Source organism: Lottia gigantea, assembly GCF_000327385.1.
Source record: "Lottia gigantea unplaced genomic scaffold LOTGIsca_19, whole genome shotgun sequence".
NCBI lineage: Eukaryota > Metazoa > Mollusca > Gastropoda > Lottiidae > Lottia > Lottia gigantea.
In genome coordinates, this window is record NW_008708358.1 from 813,718 (window position 1) to 836,556 (window position 22,839).

The 22,839-nt window shown below is 34.2% G+C and overlaps 3 protein-coding genes across 3 annotated transcripts; 1 reads left to right on the forward strand and 2 right to left on the reverse strand.

Annotated features, from left to right (window-relative positions):
• Positions 1–875: 875 nt before the first annotated feature.
• On the reverse strand, positions 876–9,666 carry LOTGIDRAFT_231357 (hypothetical protein). Its single transcript, XM_009052710.1, has 8 exons — positions 9,539–9,666; positions 4,674–5,868; positions 4,010–4,448; positions 3,468–3,712; positions 3,040–3,196; positions 2,533–2,680; positions 2,192–2,314; positions 876–1,969 (listed from the first exon to the last, which is right to left on the reverse strand). Exons 2-8 carry the CDS (start codon positions 5,820–5,822, stop codon positions 1,693–1,695), a joined length of 2,538 nt encoding a protein of 845 aa, XP_009050958.1. The 5' UTR covers positions 5,823–5,868; positions 9,539–9,666; the 3' UTR covers positions 876–1,692.
• Positions 9,667–10,342: 676 nt separating this feature from the next.
• On the reverse strand, positions 10,343–13,177 carry LOTGIDRAFT_231358 (hypothetical protein). The gene has a single exon (XM_009052711.1). It carries the CDS (start codon positions 12,752–12,754, stop codon positions 10,787–10,789), a length of 1,968 nt encoding a protein of 655 aa, XP_009050959.1. The 5' UTR covers positions 12,755–13,177; the 3' UTR covers positions 10,343–10,786.
• Positions 13,178–20,568: 7,391 nt separating this feature from the next.
• Positions 20,569–22,404, forward strand: LOTGIDRAFT_159050 (hypothetical protein; the record flags this gene model as incomplete). Its single annotated transcript, XM_009052712.1, has 1 exon — positions 20,569–22,404. One exon carries the CDS (start codon positions 20,569–20,571, stop codon positions 22,402–22,404), a length of 1,836 nt encoding a protein of 611 aa, XP_009050960.1.
• Positions 22,405–22,839: the final 435 nt, after the last annotated feature.

Consider the following 22,839-nt stretch of genomic DNA (forward strand, 5'->3'; position numbering starts at 1 on the left):
GTATTAGATTGAAGGTTACGATGTTAACAACCGGTTCTTACAGATTTTATGTTTGTTGAAGTATTGACTATCATCAAATCAATAAAATAAGAGTCACCAACCTACTTTACTGTACATTATGTTGTTCCCAACATTTTCAAACCCTGACCCCAGAGGACAAATTTAACCCCTCACACTCCAAAAAAATGGACATTAAAATTATTGTTAATTTTATAATTTGTCATGCAAGGTAATTATAATACTCCCCAGGTTCCCAGGTTGGCTCTATGGAAGTGGCTGTTACACGTCCATCGATTGAAAAAACATTCACCAGAATTATCAAGACCATCAATATAAATCTGCGAAGATAAAATATAAAGTCTTCCTATAACACCCCTGACACCCCAGTTCCACAACCCAAAGGTGAAAACAGCCATTTTTTACATGAAAATAATCCATGTTAAACCGCAATGATGGTACTAAAGCAATTCTGCCGAAAAATAAACAAGGTCAATAAAAAACAACAAACAATAGGTTGGTTGGTGATATGGAATACTTCATCACTAACTTAAGGTAATCACAGGCTTTTAACAATGTAAAAGAATGAATCAGCATTAGTTGACTATCCGGACGCATATTCGAATCAACTATTTCATACTTATTAATAAATTTTAACTGACAAGTAAAGATATTTGCTACCATCTAGTGACAGGCCGTTTCTGTGACGTTATCTCACTGTTATAATACCAATGCTTAAACGATGTTTGCCCAATTATTATAGAACGAGAAACCCAGTCAATTGTGCCATAATTTCAATTATGATTATATAAAACTGGAGCTCAGAGCAAGTGAATTGTGAAAGTGATTACAGTAAAATCAATGACCACAACTCATTTGGCATACAGATCTTTATATTGCGAAATGTTTTAAAAACTCAAGCCTTTAACTAATAGCTCTGAAGTGGTGAATTGCGAAATCGTTCAATTCAAAGTGGTATACTTAAATGAAACATTTCATGAGAAAATTTCAAGCTATTGCAAATCATCATAAAAAAGATAATTCAAAAAGGTAAAGAAATAGATAAAGGTTGGGGGTCTTGCGTGAAGCTTTAAACCGGATGTGCATCAACAAATGTGGAGATGTCTCATAAGAGGTCATAAGAATGAAGGTGATGACTAACAGATGTAAGATAACGGACAGGTTACAATATTATTAGTATAAGCAAGAGGTTCCTGCATAAGTTGGCATCATTTTACTAAGGAAAATAACTTGGGTCTTTGTATAAATGTATATATTAATAATACAATATTATTTTGATAGTTGTATACCCTGAGATTATATAAAATTTTGATTTAAATGTGTATTCAATATACAAAAAGCATAGCTTTGGAAGATTTCTGGGGATTTAAAAATTCACTTTAAGGACGGCAAAACATTGGAATATAACAACATGGATTTCGTCTAAAATTGTTATAACAATAATAATTCACCCCGGGGTCCAAATAGACGAAGTCTCCGTAAGGTGTTGGATTACTGTAGTGCAGGTCGTTTATCATATTTTGTATTCTATCGATAATCTCGCACCGAAAACTTTATTCGGCAAGATTCAATATACCGGCGACTATTTAAGACGCCCATCACTACTTTAAAGCTTTTAACCACATAAATGCAGTTTAGATTTAAATATAATGTTCATTAACACCCATATTATGTTTAACCCTCTTGTAAAACCATTTCTTGTTGCGATAAATTAAAACTGACACTACTATGTGTTCGAGTTGCCGGTACAGAAGTCTGTGTCTCCTGGAATGAACTGGTAGTAGTGGATCGCTGAGGTGTAAGAGATGATCTAGCTGATCTTTCACTTAAAGCAACATCTTCAACATGGTTGCTGGACGACTCGACACCAGTTGTTGTCCCTCGTGGTGATTCCGCATTTAATTGAAGTTGTATTTCATCAGCTGGTTCAAACTTTTTGATTCTGTCGTCCCTGAAATGCATGAGTACGGCGTTTTGGTTGACATTGGGGCAATGTTAAATGGGAAATAGAAAAGGACGAGCGGGGTGTAGGTCGATCGGAGTGATGCTCAATGTCGGCTTTCCTTTATGGATTTACCTGAAGGATGTGCGGGACAATGAAATCTCAAGTAAGTCTTCTTCAAAGAACATCTCCGACTTTTCGGATTGAGGTGCATGTATTCTGTAAACTTACGGTATGGGGGGAATTCCGACCCTTTTAAAATGTTTCCAACCTTCAATAAAATCTTCAGACAACCGATGTTTGTCTTTTGTGTATCTATTTAAAATTTTCTTTAAATAGGGATCCGTCCTACACCTGTAAGACAAAACGGAATAAAAAACAATTAGAACATCGACTCATTTTGCTTGAAAATCCAAAACGAAATTACTAACACAACGATGTGATGCTATACAGAGTAGCTTCCCTTTGGTCAAAGAATATGAAGCATAAGAATCATAAGATTCCTGTCTTGTGCTATGTACAGAGACGATGACGTTTATGTTTAAAGTCATGTAGCATAAAGAATAACTTACTTATACAGAAGCCGTCGTTCTCCAGTATGGTTATATGATAAATAGGACAAAGCTATGGAAGCACAGCCTTCTACAGGAACAGTTCCAGAATTCAATAACTCAAATAAAAAGTCGATACCATTGATTGCAACAATGGCTGCTGGTACACCTGCAATAAAATACGCTAAGACTTTGGGACAAAAATGATTATCTAGAGTAGTAGAGATATAAATACAATATATATATCTTATAACGGAAGGAGAATTGACAGGCAAAATAGTCTAAGGTAAATTGTATAAGATGTAAGGATGTGAGTTGTGATCCAGGTATACTTATAAAATTCAGTGACTTTGACTGTTGTCTTTTATATGATTGGATCGATTGCACCGGTGACCGTTTCAATACATTTCGGTTTTCTTTCACCAACTAGACAGCTTCATAAACGCTTTAGATATATAGAATCATACAATATAGTTTTGATGTTCTGGTATATTATGTCTGTCATTCGCAAAATTTCAAAAAATTTACCAGCACGAGTATGGGCAAGTCTGGCAATACAATCAGCTGCTAATGCTAATATCTGGTTTGATTTAGAGTCTTGTATTAATTCAACCAATAGTTTGATTCCAACGGCTGATGATGTGGCTTGTTCTTCATCTGGTATTATCAAGGCCAATACTACCACCTAAAACATATGTCTCATGGTTCAATATGTAGAGGGCTGATAAGCAGTGGAGCAATAATAAGCAACATTTTTTCCTTCTTGAAACTTCGCGCCAAGTAACCAATGAATGAATGGGACGTTTTATTTGCCTCTTGAAATACCTCTGGAATGGTCACCCAGCCATGTAATTTAAATATCACCCACGTTATAAGATTGATTAATTTTTCTCAAATGCAACATTTATGTCGTATACACACGATACGTGTAGGATAATGTTTTTCTAAACTGTTACCTGATATGCTGCATTGCATCTGTAAAACTCATCTGATGATTTTAGAAAAGGAACAAAGCAGTTGAACCTAACACCACCCTGGAGAGAAATCTCTTTTTGTTGATTAACATTATTATAGGCGAACGTTGCTAATGCTGACCCTGCTAATAATCGTACCATGTCTTCCTTAGCATACATCATCTTTAATATTCTGATAAAACTAAAATCAGGATGACTGTTTATTTTAGAGGTGATGTTTTCTCTACCTATAAATATAATATTATAATGACTAGAACTGACGAGGTGAATCCTTTCTTAATGACTAATATTCTTTTTCCAATCAATATATTGATATATATTGATGTGGTCCCTAAACCACAAATCATTAACTTTGGTAATTAGTACTGATACTCTTGGACATTCGTTTGAGTGGATACAAATTATAAAAGTATTTGATAACAATTTGGTTTTGATTGCAAATTCTTATTATTGTGCTAGTCGTTTTGTCATTTTAAGAAATGTATACAACATAATCATTTCGCAGCGAAATTAAGTGAACTTACCAAGAGCAACATGTGCTAAAGTAACAGCAGCTTCAACCTTGATCAAATCATCTTGACCATCGAGTAACAACTGTATCAGAATTTCAACACCACCACATTTATCTATTGATAACTGGTTCTCTGTGAATGGTACATTACCAACACCAACACTCAGATATCGTAAAGTTCTTATAACACTTAATATGATATTGTAAAAATCCTTGTCCGATTCTAACAGTCTTATCAAAGGTTGAATACCATTGGCGCTGGCTATTTCTTCATGTAAGCTGATCGGACCTTGTGCCAACACCCCTAATCCTTCTGAACTAATATAATGTAGGTTTTCACGTTTAGAGTTAAGAAATTCTATTAAACTGGTCACACCAATTCCCTCTGCCATCTTTCTTTGTTTTTCAATATCATTCCCTGCAAGAGCCCATAAAGCCATGCCTGTTTTCTCCTGAAATATAGAAGAGTTTGGGTTATAAATTTAAAGAAATGTGAAGTTTTACATAAAACTATGATCGTCGATTATTATAGTTCACTTATAACTTTTCGTTTGAAAACTAGACATATGGAATTTCTATATGCTAATCGTCTATTAGCCGAAGTTTAGTCTGAAATAACCAGTATTGTGCTAGGGATAATCTATTCCAACGTATTTTCAAAGGTTAAATATTAATACCTGTATTTCATCAGCTCGACTTTTTCTTAACATCTGCATCAATAATTTCTGTATACCTTTATTACTGATAGTCTCTTGGGCTGAAGGATTGTTTTCACCAAGTGAATGAATCGCTTCTACAGTACTTAGCTGAACATCTTTATTTCTTGAATGTCTTACCAACGCCTCCATCAAGATCTCTGTTCCTTCAGCAGCAATGAACGCGTTTTGATTATTTCTCTCATCCCTAACAATGTTATCCACGGCCTCGGTATACGCCTTCATCATATCACCATCTGCATTATCCTTACCGATTAGCACAAAGTTTTCAAAGAAGTTTGGTAAAGTTCCAATAGTTTTTTGGTGTGATGTGTTGGCGATTGCCACATTTGAGAACACGTTCAGTACTGGAACCAACACATCTGGTGTTTTGATACTTTGGATGACTTTATACAACGCAGGAAGAGCAGTATATCTCACGACACAATCGGCATGGTTTTTATTTGCAGTAAGTTTTTCTAACACCATGGCAGATAATTTGATAATAGTTTCATTTGTTGATTTTAGGAGCTTAATGTAAGCTTGGGCACCACTGGCATTCACAAATGTTTCCTGAACATCTTCAGATTCTAAAAGATTCAGTAGAAACTTGATACCATCGGCCTTTGTTTGATCTGTTAGAGAAGATCCCACAAAGCTTATGGTGGTAGGTATTGCTCCTTTAGCTATCAGTTGACTACGGTGGTCCTGGTAATCTTGAGTGGACGCATCTGTGAGTTGAGTTAGTGATTTACCAGCTGCTATGACATCCGCTTCCATATCAGAAGCCAGATACTGTATTAACCGTTTCCATACTGGTAGTTTCTCGTCATTCTTATTGACAAAATATATGAGAAGACTTGTATATCCCCGTAAAGCACAGATTTCAACAGCACCATGATTTCGGCTGTTAATAGCATCGATTTTAGAGCCTAGTCCTAGCAGACATTCCACTGTTTCTAGGGTACCACTTTCAACAGCTAGTAGAAATGGAGTGGCTTTATATTCGTCGTTCGATTCTGATTCAAGAATAGAGCTGTCTTCTTCCACAAACCGGTGAATAGATTTGATGAAGCCTCTGTATGCAGCTTGATGCATGTGACTCCAAACATTTTCGTCGAATTCCGGCATTTTGAGCTTCAAAGCTGAATCAACCTCTATAATTTTTCTTTTACATCTGTAATGATAAAATTACACTTATATATTTGTTCAAGACATTGATGAAATCTGTGTTACAAATGAATGGAAAAGTCACAATTATGCTTCCTTGTATTCCGTATGCAAACCGAATATTTTCAAAGCCAGACATTTTTGGACAATATAGCAGTCTCATTTCAAATGTTTCGTAGGGTTTCGAACGCCTGTTTAATTAATCCAGTAAGCTGACCTATTCATATTTTTATAACTTTTAAGAATCAACGCATTTTTGAAATTGAAACGATCGAGAAAGCTTCCCGAAAACTAGAAATGTCGAATTTGGGGCTCGATCTGATTTGGTCGTATACTTCCGAAACTTGTAGTTCCAATCTTATGTTTACCACGACAGATAAGTTTGACAATTTCAGTTGGTAAACATTGGCTTGGCATTAGTAACTATGATATAGTGAGTGATATATAATTAGTCTATGATAGTAGATGAAGTATATCAGTTCGATTGTTTAAATATTTATCTTGCTATTGACCAAATACTTATAGAGTATATTATAGAGTTTTCAATGGGTCGAAAGCCATGATGTTTATGTTTATCATATGGATATCAAGTGTCTATATATTTTAACAATACCAATAGATATATTTTGAAAAAAACAATGGTTGCCGTGAATGTTTGTTAACACCGGAAGTAGAAGTACGATTTGATCTTCATTTACTTAATGTATTTTTCATCTGGAGATGATATTAAAATGATATTTGTATTTATCTGGTTTCGGATAACTGAATATACGGACATGTCATTGGGAAGTGAAATATTATAAGCATTTATGAGGGAGGTTATTCATTGCTCACCGTTATCAGCTTAAAGACTGAATTCTAGCCTTGATTTGCATATATTGGTGAAGCAGTATTGTTCCGTTTAAAGACTTGCTACACTCTAAAACTCCCTACCATACGTATATTGATGCATCACTAGCATCACGATAAGAATCTTTTGAGATATTCACTTATGTATACCAATAGAAAAATACCAATACCTGCCCACAAAATAAGAATTTACCTTATTTATCGAAGTTCCGTAAACGTGATCTAGGGCAGTAAAACGAGAGTATATAATGTACGAGTATAATAAATATATATTTGTATGTTGGTGATTATGGAATGTTTCCAGTCAAGATTACAGGATAATCCTAATCTAATCCTATTAGATAAAACACATTTACCTTGCGGTTATATTATAATTCTGAAACATTCAATATCTTTAACGCATATACTTTATATCATAGCAAATACTTATACAAAAACCGCTAAACCCAATAACAATGCAACTAATCCAATAAAACTGATTACGATAAAATACTCTTACCGAATTGAACTGAATATTTCATGGGAAAGTGCTTCTAGGTTTTTAAACTAATGTTCTCTTACCTCAAGCAGTTAAAAAACTTTATAATCAACATACCTTAAAACAATGAAAACCGTGCGCCCAATGTTAAAAGCCACTTCTAAAGTATCCTGTTGGTCAACGTAAACTGCTTTAGAACACTCAGTTGGTGTTGATCACCCAGACAAAATCAATTGGGGAATTTGAAATCGGCTTAATAGAATATGATGATTGAATAGTATAGTAAATCGATAAAACATAAAGACAAGTTGATCAATTATCTCTACAATTATTGATTTTTTACTATTTAACTGTTGATATCTTACAGGCCATATTCACTTAAGACTCATTAGAACGGAAATTTTGAACTGCCCATACCATTAGGTAAATGTTGTGTCCCAGCGAGCACTCCACACAAAAATGGTGTGTTTGTGTATCTATTTACGATAAAACATCTTTGGAAATATGAAATCAAATTCAACTGTTATATTGGACAGCTGTACGGATATGAAAACACTTGGAAATCCAGGGGAATGCCTCAGAGAGTTCAATCGGTCGCAAATGAGTATAAGTTGATCGCTTATTCCTATCGCACTTATTCTTGTTGAATAATGAAAATTCCCATAGAGAACATTTTCTATTCTTCCATCTTGAAGTTCTGGTAAATCTGGTTTTATCAAAATTAAGGTTTACGGTATTAGGACTACAGAACAGAATGGGATACATAAATCTTTTGACGACTGTCATTAATTTCGGGAAGTGTTATACGCCTTTTTTGCTTAGAAATAATTGGAGATCCAGAACCACCCTTAACGAGTGTCTTCAAGCTAACAATCCTTAACAATCCCTAACAGTTGATAATATAATGTGGAAGCTACATAATGTATGCTATCATATTCAATATGAACAAATAAATAACGATATAGATATAATCTACAGGTTTATAAATCAGCCATTATATCTCTCTTCTATCATATTACATTCACTAAATTATCGATTTATCTAATCCGTCTGGTGATTAACAATTTATAATAGATTATTGATATTGTTCACGTCACGGCATTTAAATAACGTATGTATTGGCCCACTGTCGGTTCTCACCACTAACAAAACAATGGGGAGCTGTGTCGATTGCACGAAGATACCCTGCGTGTTGTGAATGAATCTAAAACGTCTCTGGATGGCTCTCGTCTCTCGGTTCTTGACAACTACACAAGAATTAACTATTATTCAATCATTGCCCATTCCTATTTAAGGTTCCCCCCACCCGTTCTAAATCAACGAATTTGGACTTTAACTATGTACAAACGTAAAATGTAATAACGTATTCACAAAGGCGATATAAACAATATCATAAATCAAGAAAATAAGAAAAGACTTAATGGTAAAAGATCATAATTAAAATTCTCAACAACCACACTGAATGAACAGCGAACAATTTGTCACAATACAAACTACAAAGAATACCAATTTATAAATGTATTCAATAACCTGTAACAATATATTTTACATACTGGAAAGCAAAATAAGTGACACCTGCAAATCGATAGATCACGAAAACATGCTTGACTATTATACAAAAGTCACCTCAAATAATAGCTCTATTTATTTCGACTATCCCTTATTATGTATTGAGTATTGACCTTCCAATATTGTCCTGACCAACGTATCGCTGAGATATAAAGTGTTTGGATTGATTACAAATGATTTTAGGGCTGTCGTAACTTTTTTCTGATACAGGTAATTTACTGCGACTGTCTTGTCGATACACCCTTTGGACAGCCCAGTCTTCTTGTCTTTGTGGCAGTCCACTAAAGATAATTGTTGAGTATAAGAGACGTTGTTCATGGTCATGAAGGTTAAATCGTATAACGTTGTATAAACCTTACATTATAATTTCAAAGTATAGGAGCAAACGTCTTTGTTTTCATTTATTATCATAGGTTTTCAAAGTCAGTACTTCTGAATATCTGCCTCACAAGATTCTGAATATTTATTGACTGGAACAAGAATGTAATGAATAGGGAAAGGCAAGAACTTGTATAGATTGAAAAGTTTCACCCAGCTAGAATCTCCCATCGTCTCTTAAGCGGTCGATTATTTTGAAACCTAGAAACTAATACAGTGCATCATGTGTGGCTAAATTTATAACGAGTTTCAATTATTCAATTATATTTTACGTTAATACTATTCCAAAAAACTAGACCTAATTCAAACTGTTTATTGAGTTGTATTCAAATATATTATGTATTAAGTTAAAAGTTATACCATTTAAGTCATTTATAAAGTAAAAAACTATACCGAGTCTTACCTGTTGTCAATATAAATACTATCAACCAAATACAGAAAGTAATAGAATATGTCCAAAGCAGTGTATAATTCAGATCAGGTAAAGAGTATAGATTAGAGTAAAGTAGAGTATTATAACTTGGTTGTCAACAACATAACACAATTTTATTACAATACCGCCTAATACCTCCTTTATAATAGCTCTATTATTTCAACAATAACCATAACTCTTGTATTATTCTCTTGTCAACCTTTGTAGTCTGTAGCATTGTTTCTCTATTGACCGTGCACATTGAACCTCTGATAGATGTTTCAATATAAAAACTAAACATGGCGTGTTAACACCTAGAGTAGAGCCTGATAAATGCATGCCTAGGGATATCTGCCTATTCAAATATCAAGTGTGTTTTTATGTCTTTTATTTTTACTTGCTGATTGCTGGAATCGTGGTCCTGATATACAATTATAGACATCGCTGTATATGATCAACATTGAAGAGCTACATATTGGATGTTTTAAGAATCTTTCCGGTTTCAACTTGCCCTTTTTCCAAAATTGATTTATAACCTGAAAATATATTCTCCAAGACCAGTCAAGAACAATTAGGAATCTCCCGAAGTTAGACTTGTCCTGTTCTAAACCCATGACATGACCATCGCATTAATTCAGTGATTCAAGGGAAATAATACTTAGATAGCCAGCAAAGCGACAAGGTAAGTATTATTAGATGTGGAACATTTAATGATTCAAAGACGTCTTTAGAAACCCAATGGAAACTAAAATAATAAGAGGTTTTAAACATTGTCTTTATTTTCAATTTACACATCATTGTCTTTATTTTCAATTTACACATCAACTGCACTTTATGTAACACATTCTAAGATGAACAGAATCATATATTATATTGAACTTAACACTTGCCAAAAAAAGGAGGCATATTAAACAGATCAATCTGCGCTAATTGTCCCCTGAATATCATAACATACAATAATAAAAGAGAAAAATAAAATGAGAAAATGAAAGACATTTTGTAAGGTCGTGGCATCGCATACAAAAATGGACATTAAAAACAATATCATTCTCGACTATCAAAATGGTTTCACGCTTTAAAAGAACCAAAAACTAGCGCGCCCGTTGTGTCCTATCTTATCCGCACCGTTGATAGCAGACATAGAGAACACGGGTAAGACAAGTAACCCTGACCCTTCTAAGCGAATGTACTAACATTTTCAAAAACGTTATTGAAATTATTGCCTCATTTTTAATAAATCTATACATAATTTGCTTTTATATCATCTTTTTGAAAGTTATTGTTACAATACACATTGTTCGATACTGGGTTTACGTCCACATAGCCAGAATCGTCCGAGGTATTAGATACTTGTGTGTTGATAACATTGGGACCGTTAGTTATAACCAAAGGCCCAGGTAGAGTTAAATCTATCATACCCTTTTCACATTTTGAATCACACTTTGTTGGGCGTGTCTTTATAGCTAAAGCAAACCTCAGTCGATCTATGAACATAACGTCTTTCACATCCAAATAGGTAAAAGTCTTTAAACAACGCTTCAGAGTCTCGTCCATTATATTCTCCGGGATATCTTCATATTTGACTATGATTAAATGACGATGTTTCTTTATGATACTTTGGTAATAAGCGTGCTTGAATTCCTCCATGCCCCAAATACTTTTCAAAAAGTTTTTAGAAAGGATAACGATCGTATGACGACTGTTTTCAATACTGTCAATAATATTTTCTAAAATGCTCGTACCACCGATAAAATCTCGTTGATGAAGACAAAGATTGAAGGCCGGGGTGTCCTCGTCTGCCGGCGTCTCTAATTTCTGTTGTAGATAATCGTACACCCAATCTTCATCGCCGGAACTGTACGAAACGAAGGCATCATATTCCTTTTCTTCCTTTTTGTCGTCCACATCCCACGGTAAAACAACATGAAATCTGGTGTAGAGAATAATTTTAATTTCACGGCGATACCGGAACGTTACGATGATCACTAAAATCAAGATGGCGGCTATTACACCTAATGCAACCAAGTAAATTGACAAATCCTCTGGTGGAATTTCACAGCCCATCTCAATTTTACTTAAATTAATAATTTTTATACCCTTTGCACTTTCCGGGCTAGCACATGTCATATTTTGTAAATACTTATATTTACTAATCGTTCCTTTAAAGAAGGATTCGCTTTGAAGTTTGAAAATAAGGGTTTGTTTGAAACATCCACAATCTAAAGGATTTCCTCTTATGTCTATGAACATATTGTCTAATGCTGACCAATCAAGAATGTTCTGGACAGTTAATGTGGAGATGTTGTTGTGTCGAATGTCAATAATGGTATCTTCGCCCGGGGGGAGATCAAAACGATCTCTAAATTCAATTTTTGAGATTTTGTTATGACTTAAATCGAGATATTTCATCTCCGTGAAGCGAGTCCTCCAATCTTGAAATATTTCGTTGATTTCAGTCCAATGATTGTGGGAATAATTGATATATTTCAAGACGGGATACTCCGAGCTGCTACTGAGAACGTTCATATGGTGCTTACTCATGCTTCTAGTATACGTTTCTTCCATCTCCTCAAGTTTCTTATACACACATTTTACATCTTGGTTAAGAAAGTTTTTAATCAACTCTATGGGGTTATCTTGTGGTCGTATTCGTTGTAAAACTAACGGATCGGACACGTGGAATGCCATCGACATATTTCTCATTTTGAGCACTCGAATTGTTTCCTCATGTCCACAAGTAAATTCATCGGTAATATTTTGTACATTATTTAAACTTGTAAATAATACACTAACGTCGATCATAGATGTCGAGTCAACTATTTGTAAAGATTGAAGATTATCGGGTGTATTATCTAAACTTGCATTATTCCAGTCATTTATATAATCATAAATTTTACATCCTTCGACTCGAACATCGATTAATCCCGGGATTTTAACCGGCCAGATCATTGAAATGTTTCCGGTGCCACGACACGTTATATGAACAGTATAGGTCGTATTTACACCCGTTGAGTAATTTACTAAATCTTTAAATATAAACCGTACTCCTTCATGTCCTTCAGCCACACAGTTCAAAAACAGATGATTGTCTGTTCTGTTCACATCACAAATCTCATTCCAAGATGGCGGGTAAAGGGTTACACTCACACTTAAAGTGCAAAGAAGCAAGATTCCCAAAATGGAATAAAAATTATCCTGGAACGCCATTACCAAATAGACTAAGACGCGAACTCTTCACGAAAAATACGTGATGATAACTTTGGTATTCCACGCGAAAACAAAACGTCGTCTTCTTCTTTCTAATTCCTCACCAGTACATTTACCCTTAGGTCAAAATTGTCTCTCCACCAACACTCAAATTTTCATTCAAGGATTACCACCATAGCCTTGTAACCTAAATACTTCGTAAGGTCTTAAGACGAAACTGTGTCGTATCCAGTACTAGTGTACTAGTGATATCGAAACAACTTCGAACACATACTAAAATACTTAAATAATCGGGTCATAGTAACCTCCAAGCCTCCTATGTTTCATCTAATTATTACTCCCTCGCCTTCAAAAACCGTGAAAAATTAAAAATATAAGTGTTCATTAATGCAGTCAAACGTGTTATAGCTCAACACAAAAACTGGTTTATGAGAAACTGGTCGTGTATCATATGCTTTTAAAAGTAGACGAAGTTCATTATTTTGACGTAGATGGATGGCAATACATAAACATAAATGTCGTATATTAATTGTGTTTTTGTGAAAAACAAAACGCTTTTCCCTTCGACATTGTCACAATATGACAGTTGCATAAATCTTCTAAAATTCTCTAATACAATATATTGTCATCTCACCACGCCTGAAATAAGTCCTTACACAAAACACGTAATTTACATTGGATTGGTCCATAAATATCCAATTGTATTTTTTTCTGACAATTTACCTTTACTCACTGGATTTGGCTACATGATAAAGTTTACAAAGAAACTAATCATTATGAACATGATATAAATAAAATGTTATATAACATTATGTTTGTCCTGATCCGGTTTTCACTGATGTCTGTACATTGTTTGAGTTCTAAATCTAATCAATTATATCTGTTTGATGATTCTGCCTCTGGCTAAATCCAATTGCTAATGGAATACCAGTATACTTCAAAGATAATGTCTGATAGGGTTAATATTCGTAAATTGATGAAGGAAGGGCAAAATATCAGCATATCAACTGACCGATTTAACAACGTACCGTACACTCATCGGAAGCACGCGAGTGTGTCAAAAATTAATATCTACTCAGCAGTAAACTATAATCGATAATGAATATGCTTCATCATTTAAGGCCTTTTGCGATTTACAAACACTTAATTGTAGTGGAATTGCAGGAACCACGCACGTCTGATTGAAAATTGGAATGGTGCAAATTGATGCTATCAATGCTCCCTCTACACGTACAATTAAGGATACCGCATAAAGGCCACAGCTTACATAAAGATAATGTGGCGAATATTCCTACACTGTAAAAAAAGTCCGTTTTTTTTACAGAAATGTACTTCATATTTTCTGTTGATATACGTAAATTTCTGCTGATATACATACTTTTCTGTTGATTTACGGACTTTGTTCTTACATTAACAGAATGTTAGTTCCGCAATAAGGAAATATGTTATTTTACGTAAATTAATCTTGGTCGTATGTCATTTAAGAACAATTACGTTATTTGTCAGTAAATATACGTAAATTCTGTGTTATTATCATGTATGTCCAAACTTGTCTGTAGATAAGCGAAGTCTGCGCATACGTGGTCATACTGTTTTTTTGACAGGAACTTTATGTTTCCTTAAATTATAACAGGATTGCTGTAAATTTACGGAAACTGTGATTTTGCGTTATGATAGTTTCGACCTGCCCATCAAAGTAGGTATGACGTCATCGGTAAAGACACGAGGTCAGTCTATCGTCACGCCGCCATCTAATCCCACATCAAAACTAGGCTACGTCGAAGGGATTTTTGTGAATTTCTTAAATTAAATTTAATATGGTGAGATGCATGGAGAACTCGAAATGCTGACCCGATATTCCACCACTCATTCCTTTTCTATTATCACCCTTTGTCAAAAACTGCAAAATGTTTTACTGAATTTTAAGCATGCGGGGACAACGACAAAATGACTTAAATTTATCCTACATGATGAACTAGAATAGGCTTAGCTTACTTGGTCTTGGGTAGAGTGGAAATGATCACTGAATACAAATTCACAGGTGAGTGTATTTTAATTATTGCCTAAATAAATTTGTAATGTTACCATTTTATCACTTTATACGTATTTGTGGTCTGAAACTTAGATCAGTCTTGTCAAGAGTCATCTTTCTGTTTAGAACTCTTCTGTCTAAGAGAGTAGAAAAATTAATAATTTTTCATAGCAATGAAGTCCTCAAATTCATTTCTCAAATCTTCAGGTTTAGCCAACCGCAATGTAAGTTTATGCCCGATTACATAAGAAAGCCTCCGACGATATGAAATATCACAGGATCCATAATTTCTATTGCAATTTTATATTTGTTCATGCTGCCTGAAAACTTTTACCAAAATGTAAACAAACCCGACAAAATGGCGCCAAATTATGCATAGATCCCTCAAGTCAGTTTTCCCACCAACTTTGTACATGTGACACTATATAAAATGTTTGTACCTACTATTAATAACATTTGCAATGTCTTATCGATGTCTGGAATGTCAAACTGTGCAACTTGCTTTTAAGAAATTATTTTGTAGGCCACCCATGATAAGTGACAGTGTGTCATTGCATCATGATCTGAAATTCCATCCACTTTCTTATGCCTTTACTATTTTATTATTTTAAATTTATAATTTCTTTTTCTGTTTTAGTAGTCCTCGCTTTTTTTGTACTTACAGCCTTTTACGGTTATGATTGCACCAGAGTACAAGGATACAAGGAATGAGAATTCTGTCATTAATATTCTTGTGAATAAACCTTAACCGTTTACACTCAATGTTAGGACCCACTACGTGGGCGAGGCATTACAAAATTCGTAAACGAGGGCGAATTGGACTCTGGATAAAAGATCCAGTGCCCTACTATTACTACACTACTACTAAGTTTATCTTTTCAGGTATGTCACCTTTTCCCTTTCTTTAGAGTTTCTGCCATTATTTACCAGCTAAAAGTTACGGAGCATTATGAGACTTGACCTGACTTTCGAACGAGCAACAATTAACTGTGCACATTAAAAACAATTAGGCCTTATAATGATTAGAGTTGCATCATAAACTGTATTGCGCTGGATGATGGAGTCTTATAACCTTGTGGAACACTAGAAAAAGTGAAGTGGACCACAGGTCCTTGAAGTTCTGTCAATATTAATAAAATATGGGCAATGTGGAGAAAAGAGTGTCAACATAAATAAAAAACGACATTAGTTAAATCCGAATTAGTTAAATCAGAACGTTATGAAGATGTCATTAGTTATGAGAATGTCATTAAAAGATGTGTTAAAGATGTCATTAGTGATGAGTATGTATTTCAAGTTCATCATTTGTTTTTATGCAAGAGATTGTTTTTATACGCCCACATTTTCAGTTGTATGTATAATTAAAGGTGTAGTTAACATCATTTTCTCTGATTATTTTAAATGCACAAATAATACCAATAAACACATAAAGTTGAAATGTTTTGTTATTTTACACTAAAATGAAAATGATTTCTGGCAACAGATTTATTACCAGAATACCCTTTTTAAAACTCTGTTTTTTTACAGAACTGGAAGGAAAAATTCCGGCAGCAGATTTACCAGAATATTCTTCCTATTTTTCTGTTAAATTACAGGAAATATTAGAAAAATTCCGGCAGCTGATTTACCAGAATATCCTTCCTATTTTCTGTTAATTACAGGAAATATTATTAGTCATTCTGTAATTTAACAGATTTTGTCGTAAAATATTTCTGTTATTTAAAGCAAATATTTTACAAGAAATTCTGTTATATAACTGAAGGCAAAATTTAAATTCTGGTAAATCAGCTGCCGGAATTTTTTCTGTTAATGGAAGGAAATTATTTTTACAGTGTAACCTTCACTCTATTATCCCGCTATACATTCCCTTTTGATGGAATATTTATTAATTAATCTATAAAGAATCGTATTATATGTGATAAATGCCTTCCAGACTGACATAATATATACTTTTATGTGACGTCCGACATTTTTTGTTTCACCTTTTTTATATCAGTAAAATAAACGGTAATAAAAAGTTAAAACTTTCAGAATCAAGAAGTCTCCGTCAGACTCTTTTAATTGCTGAATCGGAGCATCGTCTGATATAATCGTAGATATTGCCATGATGCCTTTCAACGTAATTAAAACACATGCCTCTTTAACATTTCATTTCAGACCAATATTTCAAAGGTTAAAACCATAACCTATTGATGTATTTTCAGCAAAACACGAAGACTTTAGACAGCTTGTCAAGATTGAGCTTGGGTATATAATCAGTCAAAATAACCCTAAAAAACTTCAGCCCTAGGCCTCATGTACAGAGATAAACCTTGAACTGTTATAGTTTCAGCAAAAAACAAGGTCTATTATTGTATTCTAATTTTAATAGTACTTTTTATTATTATTATTATTATTTTAAGGTTTAGATTGACGTTCAGAGTAAGCACTTTTGCATACTGTGTGTTTTGTAAGACGTCATTAGAAAAGGTATCTTGAAATAATTTATGCGTGTTTTGAAGTTAAACTGTATTCTGTAGCCCATTGGTTTTAACACTGGACACATTGCAATAATGCCTGTTAAAAAAAATGTTCTGTCTTCAGAACACGGTCTCACGGTCTCCCTAAACAGCTAAAGTCAATATATTGATTTCGACAATACAGTGTTTTCCGAAAGATCTCTGTTTGTATCAGAAGAATTGACAATGAGAGTTTTAGACTTTAAGAATGTATTTTATGTATTTTCTGACATTTCTGTCCAATTTTTGACACATACTTTACATTATATAGGTTGATGAAAAAGAAAAGATATGACACGTTCTAATGATTCAACTGACGATATAATAGAGAGAAGTATATACCAGTTGTGAACAATTTCCTTACCTTACGTTACTACCACATTATTGCATTTCTTTTTTGTATCGGCCAACAAATTTCTAGAGAGTCATATCATTTCGACAGGTGTACATTTGCATATACTTGAATATAAGTTAAAGCAAACAAAATAAAAATGAATTAAAGATGCGAATAGACGGGTTAAGATGAGAATAGACGAGGTACGGTGTCCGGTGCGGAGTTAATGATAACGTAGAAAACAATAAGTGACGTACGAGGTACGGGTTCGAAGACGGTTCGGATACAATTCGCTTCTACTATTTTCTACTGGTTCTATAATTCAGCACGGTACACTGTACTGGACACCGTACCTCGTCTATTCCAACTTTTATAGTTTCCGATGCGGTGTGAGATTTGCGATACAGTAGATATTATAAGAAAGGAATCGTGTCCGCACCGTGTCCCGTACCTCATATATTCACTTCTATCGTTTCTTTCTACATGGATTATCCCACATAGGACACCGCATCGTCTATTCGCGGTGTTACTCATATCGGGACAGCCTTTGGCGAATATCGAGTGATTCAAGGGAAACAACTTGTTTGACGTTCATGGTCGAGATTCTTTCAATAAAATATGGTTTAGTTGAAAATAAGCGTTTTAGTATTTACATTATGAGCATAATTAACCACTGAAGCTTACTCACTAACCATTGTGGACTGGGCTCGGATTTAGACTAACGCTCTATTTGTTACCTCTGGGAAATACCACTTCCAAGATGGTAAATAGAATTCGTTACTTCAAATTGTGCCCGGAAGTCGTATTTTCTATTGGAGAACTCGGGTAGCTAAAATTATCTCACTCATTTCATGATTTATGACATCATAGGACGAGTAGTTAATGTTGGGCGACCAATCAGAATTATATAATGAACACGTGATATAATTTTTATACAAATAAAGTATATTTCTCTCTATAGAGCATGCGTTTGTACTGGTTTGTCAAATGTATCTCGAAAAAAATCAAGTGATAATTCCAACTTCCTAGTAGGAAACTAACTCCTTCCCAGAGTTATCAAATACTGCAGATTGAGTTGTAAATGTCGTGTACGTTACAGATCCCTCATCAATTGGCAAAATGTTCTAATTGCATGTCCAGTATTGAACAGAGAGTTAAACGTAATAGTCTAATACATTTCATTCAGACACGATTCTGACTTTACAAACTAGCTATTTCTACACTATCATTCTAGTGACCAAAATTGACAGGGTGGCTAGCGAGTGTTCCCAGCCACTGTGTGACAGTCCTTCAACGAAATCAGGTGTTTTCGGGGACTTCTGGCAATTGAAGTGCTACATGGCGAAAGCTCTGCAGTAATCCGATAATCAGAATCCAGTCGTGTTAAAATAAAGTCAAAATTTGTCCGCTGAAAACCTGTCTAGAGGATTAGCACAGAAAAAGTCTACGAATTTCAGGATAGTTCAACGGCAACGTTTATGCATAAAATAATATTAATGTGATGACGGCGTTTGTCCGGAGGAGCTTTTGTCCTAGTGCAAAATTGCAGAGGGACTTTTGTCCGTCCACAACGATTTAGACCTTGGCCCGGGGTACTAGATCCCTAATTTTTATTTCCTTGTTCACTTCACACTTGACAGTCTGTAGTAATTGTGTGCTTAATATATTAATATGATATCCGGCCTTTTTAAGTTGTTTAAGCGGTAAATCTCGTATAATTGAGAAAACTCTAAGCCTTATGAATGAACTGGGGCGGTTTATGTATATACATAACATTGAATATCTATTTATTGCATGGTTTGTGTGTCAATCGTAACGAAATTGTTTGTGAATGTAAATAGTCCCTATTGTATGCATGCTGTTATAATACTGTACAGCTTAGTAAAATACCAGTTGAATAACTTCTTGTTCACGAAGGAATATCTACTATACATTGCCTAATATTTGTTGATTTATTTCTCAGTTTTAGATTTGAAAGGATTTATACATCTAATGATATAAAAGGTAAGGTGGTTACTATCTTTTGGTAAGACCGAAAGCGAACAAGTACATTTAGGGAAATTGCGGTTGTATTATAGTTGTAATTGCACGTAATCGAATATGTCATAACGCATAACGATAACGATTTTCACTTCAAGAATATTTATATAAGATATCATTTCACAAATTTCTCGACAGGTTTAAACACTTTTAGTTGAATTTTGGGCAGGAATGGGCAAAATGAAGAACATAATTATATAACATAAAGATCAATCAATATACATAAATTAAACTGTGTCTTTGTATCACCCTACTTCAATATTAACTGAATGAGTGTAAGCTATAATCTAGGCCCAATAGCACAATTGACACCACTAAATAATATATTGAACACCTGAAGTGTTCCTGGTGATTCGCCATTTTTGGGGGATGATTCAATTGTTGGATAGGTAAATAGTCTTATAAAGCACTAGAAATGTACGAAAATCGAATAATTCCTTCAAAAATATCTCAAACCTAGATTTTTTTTTATTTCTATTTCTATAGATTTCTTATCTATATATATCAGTGTCTCAAGAAAGGTGACTCGTCTTTTTAACTTTCAAACAAGGTTAATTCTGGATTCTGGAATCACATGAGTTTGAAGGCTGTGAGCACTATCACCGAAGAGCTTGGCTAAAAAAGTTCTTTTTCTGAGATTAAGATACGATTGGTCAAAAATGGCGAATTTGTCCATTTAGATATTAATCTTGATACATTTACATGTCTAAATACATGGTCTCTATAGTGACTTATGCTTGTGTTTCTATAAGAGAATCATATTTAACACGTTATACCTAAGCATGCATTTTTAAACATGGCTGCTGATATAACTCTTTTGAAAGTTGGTTAAGCGTAACGTACACAATATAGACATCCTAGATACGATTAAAACAAGGAAGTAATGTTTTATTTAATTTTAGGCATCAACATGGCCAAGGTTACAGTGCTCCTTTTCATGAGTATATACATTACGGTGACAGTAAGTCAGAATTTATACCCACCATCGTGGGATCCCTATTGCGACGTTACCATTTCCACAGAATTCGTCAATATCACATGTAACCTAAAACCTGAAGACCAAAAATTACTGACATTAAAAGATCTGAACGATTACACTAATAACACAGCAGCTAATGTGAAGTATTCGGTACTATGGAAATGCAGTCCCAATGCCAGCGTAACAATGAGATTACCGATGCAAATTCACAAACTGTACAGTCTGAAAGTGTTTGGTTGTCGTATTTTCGAGTATTATGATGATTGGAACCACCAGTCACTTGGAAGCATCAAAGATAGCCTAGTATATGAAGAAATTGCAGATTGTACCCTCGTGTTTCATATCCTCCCACTTCTGCTTTCTCTTGACAATTTTCAAAATGTTTCAAACGATTGGATGTGTGGTCCTGATACAACCATTAAACAATCTATTTCTAGAAACATTACATCAGTTATTATAGAACCCAATCAGAATGACTTTGACAATTTAAGCAATGAAACTAAATTATATGTACAAAAAATCCTGTTTAACATATTGATTGCAAACTCAAGTGTTGTACCTGATCCATTTCAATGGTGGAATATCAAGAATATTGTTGATTTCGATTATCAACCAGAATGCAATTACCAAAAGTTAGAAGTTCTTGAAGTGGTAATGAGTGAAACATTGCATACTCAAAACCTAAATATTATTTTCAAAAGCGTCAAAAGACAATATCCAAACATGAGAGTATTCAATTATTCATACAACGGCTATCAACTGTTCCCGCAAGAATGGAAAGAAAACATGCATAAATTTCCTAAACTGGAATATATCGACTATAGCTATAATTTAATATCTGATATTTGGAATGTGAATCGCTTTTGGGATGATTATCCTGGTCGACATGTAGTTTTAGATCTTCGTTATAACAACATCACCACATTGACCACTGAAACAATCTCCAAATGGACAGAACTTCAAGACATTACACTGAACATACGAGGAAATCCTTTGGATTGCGGATGTTTTAAACAAGATTTCCTGAACGCAGTTCAAGATGACACCTTCTTTGATGGTAAGATGCAGAAATATAAATATATACAAAACATGAAATGTGCTAGTCCAGCAACTGCTAGGGGTATCAAAATAATTAATTTGAGTAAAGCTGAGATGGGCTGTGAAATTCCACCGGACGATTTAACAATTTATTTAGTTGTATTAGGAGTATTGGCTGTCGTCTTGATTGTTTGTTTAATTCTTTTATTCAAATTCCGTAAAGAGATTAAACTCCTCCTGTACGTGAAATTTAAAGTTTTGTTTCCCTGGGACGTTGACAAGTCTGCAGAGATGAAACGATTTGATGCCTTCATATCTTACAGTTCGTCTGAGAGTCAGTGGGTGTTAGGTCATCTCGTCCAAAAGTTGGAGTCACCGTTTGAATCCCACGATGCCTTGTCTTTATGTATACATGAAAGGGATTTCATCTGTGGAAAAAGCATCCTTCTGAACATCATTGACAGCATTGAAAATAGTCGCCATACCATCGTAGTTTTATCTCGCAAATTTATTCAAAGTGTTTGGTCAATGGCAGAATTCAAAGAGGCTTACGAAGAAAGTGTTACTAAGAAACGCCGCCATTTGATTATCATAAAATATGAAAGTATACCGGAAGCAGAATTGGACTCAATGTTGAAACGTTGTATTAAGAGTTTTACCTATATTGATGTGAACGATCCCAGGTTCATAGACAGATTGAGATTTTCTCTTGCCACAAAAAGTAAATAAATCCAGTGCAAAGGTGATATATATTACGTTTTGGGTGTTCATTTTTTATCATTTTTTATTATCATTTCATATGTTCGTTAAGACATTTAGCCGTGTACTAACTCCATCGACTCACTAACCGTAATATTGATTTCCTTGTTTTTATCATATGTGTGAAAAGTATCGTTAGTTCCAGCGTTTGTGGATATTTATTTATTATTGATACACTGTAAAAAAAATTTCCTTCGATTAACAGAAAAAATTCCGGCAGCTGATTTACCAGAATTTAAATTTTGCCTTCAGTTATATAACAGAATTTCTTGTAAAATATTTGCTTTAAATAACAGAAATATTTTACTACAAAATCTGTTAAATTACAGAATGACTAATAATATTTCCTGTAATTAACAGAAAATAGGAAGGATATTCTGGTAAATCTGCTGCCGGAATTTTTCT